At 46.4% G+C, this 2500-nt stretch overlaps 2 protein-coding genes across 8 annotated transcripts in view; one reads left to right on the plus strand and one right to left on the minus strand.

Moving 5' to 3' along the window:
* LOC127621860 (1-phosphatidylinositol 4,5-bisphosphate phosphodiesterase beta-4-like) overlaps positions 1-2500 on the plus strand; it is a 109670-nt gene that overhangs the window by 72078 nt on the left and 35092 nt on the right. For all 4 annotated transcript variants that reach the window (XM_052095636.1, XM_052095637.1, XM_052095638.1 and 1 more), the window contains exons 26-27: positions 275-377; positions 730-894. In XM_052095636.1, the coding sequence (XP_051951596.1) occupies positions 275-377; positions 730-894 (268 nt within the window). The remainder of the gene's footprint in view (positions 1-274; positions 378-729; positions 895-2500) is intronic.
* pak5 (p21 protein (Cdc42/Rac)-activated kinase 5) overlaps positions 1-2500 on the minus strand; it is a 140120-nt gene that overhangs the window by 3696 nt on the left and 133924 nt on the right. The window lies entirely within an intron of this gene.

Here is a 2500-nt window from a genome sequence, read left to right on the forward strand (position 1 = left end):
GGCAGGCTAGCACCTTACATGCAGCTCTGCCGCCATTGGTGTGTGTGTGTGTGTGTGTGTGTGTGTGTGTGTGTGTGTGTGTGTGTGTGTGTGTGTGTAATGAGACGCAGAGTAAAGTGCTTTGAATACCACAAAGGTTAAAAAGGCGTTGTATAAGTGCAGACCATTTACTATTTGTTAAAGGAGTGTTTCCTTCATGTGTCTGTGTTCTCTGTAGAATTGTGTTATATAATAATTGTATTAATAATAATTCATGTGATGTTTTCTCCTGCAGGTATCTTCTGAAGCCAGATTTCATGCGGCGTGCCGATCGGATGTTTGATCCGTTCTCAGAGACGCCGGTAGACGGAGTGATCGCCGCCACCTGCAGCGTTCAGGTCAGTTACTGTCGTCACAACCCTGAGCTCATTAACATAAGACCGCCCACATTTACATATTAAGTATTCAGTAACTTGAACAGGACTCTGAGTTGTAGCAGAAGTCTTAAAAGCAGCTTATTAAAATAAATATTATAAAAATGTCCTTTATTCACTCTAAACCGTTATGACTTTACTGCTCTTGTCCATACACTGAAAGCAGACCGTGACGAGGATCTGTTTGTGTTTGACATCAGTGAACATGATTAACATCATCAGTGCTCGTGAGAGGACCGTTGGAGTAAATGCAGTTATTGGATCAGTCTGACTGTCAGTGATGTGTGTTGAGTTTCATGTCTGTGTTGTTTCTCAGGTGTTCTCAGGTCAGTTTTTATCAGATAAGAAGATCGGCACGTATGTGGAGGTGGACATGTATGGCCTTCCCACAGACACCATCAGGAAAGAGTTCAAGACTCGTATGGTGATGAATAACGGACTGAACCCGTATTACAACGAGGAGCCGTTCGTCTTCAGGAAGGTCTCAGAGATTCTCTCATATAAACATGATTCATGTATGATCAGGTCTTTATAGCTGCATTCGTTTCAAATTAATATAAAAAAATATATATTATTTAAAAAAATGTTTTAGCCCTTTTTAAAAAAAAATTTATGAATTTTCATAAAATGATAAAAGATCCCAATGCGTGATAATAACAGACCCTTTTTCACTGTGATGCGTTTCCACATTATTTATCAGCGTAAATCTAGTCAACCTCTTTATATGATCATTTCTTTAAAATAATGAGTGTAAGTTTATAACATTATTCTTTGTGTTATTTTACCCTGAAATTAGTTTTTAAAACACAGCTGTGAGAGTGACAGTCAATTTAACATCTTCTCTCATCTGACTGAATCCACCGATCTCTATATTTTTATTTATTTAATTTCTCCCAATTTGTAACGCCCAATTCCCAATGTGCTCTGAAGTCCTCGTGGTGGTGTAGTGACTCGCCTCAATCTGGGTGGCGGAGGACGAATCTCAGTTGCCTCCACGTCTGAGACCGTCAATCCGCGCATCTTATCACGTGACTTGTTGAGTGTGTTAATGTGGAGACGTGGCGCGTGTGGAGGCTTCACGCTATTCTCCGCGGCATCCACGCTCAACTCACCACACACCCCACCGAGAGCGAGAACCACATTATAGTGACCACGAGGAGGTTACCCCATGTGACTCTACCCTCCCTAGCAACCGGCCCAATTTGGTTACCCCGTGTGACCCTACCCTCCCTAGCAACCAGACCAATTTGGTTACCCCATGTGACTCTACCCTCCCTAGCAACCGGGCCAATTTGGTTACCCCATGTGACTCTACCCTCCCTAGCAACCGGGCCTATTTGGTTACCCCATGTGACTCTACCCTCCCTAGCAACCGGGCCTATTTGGTTACCCCATGTGACCCTACCCTCCCTAGCAACCAGGCCAATTTGGTTACCCCATGTGACTCTACCCTCCCTAGCAACCGGGCCAATTTGGTTACCCCATGTGACTCTACCCTCCCTAGCAACCGGGCCTATTTGGTTACCCCATGTGACCCTACCCTCCCTAGCAACCGGGCCAATTTGGTTACCCCATGTGACTCTACCCTCCCTAGCAACCGGGCCAATTTGGTTACCCCATGTGACTCTACCCTCCCTAGCAACCGGGCCTATTTGGTTACCCCATGTGACCCTACCCTCCCTAGCAACCGGGCCAATTTGGTTACCCCATGTGACTCTACCCTCCCTAGCAACCGGGCCAATTTGGTTACCCCATGTGACTCTACCCTCCCTAGCAACCGGGCCAATTTGGTTACCCCATGTGACTCTACCCTCCCTAGCAACCGGGCCAATTTGGTTACCCCATGTGACTCTACCCTCCCTAGCAACCGGGCCTATTTGGTTACCCCATGTGACCCTACCCTCCCTAGCAACCGGGCCAATTTGGTTACCCCATGTGACTCTACCCTCCCTAGCAACCGGGCCAATTTGGTTACCCCATGTGACTCTACCCTCCCTAGCAACCGGGCCAATTTGGTTACCCCATGTGACTCTACCCTCCCTAGCAACCGGGCCAATTTGGTTACCCCATGTGACTCTACCCTCCCT

This window comes from Xyrauchen texanus, chromosome 28, assembly GCF_025860055.1.
Source record: "Xyrauchen texanus isolate HMW12.3.18 chromosome 28, RBS_HiC_50CHRs, whole genome shotgun sequence".
Classification (NCBI taxonomy): Eukaryota; Metazoa; Chordata; class Actinopteri; order Cypriniformes; family Catostomidae; genus Xyrauchen; species Xyrauchen texanus.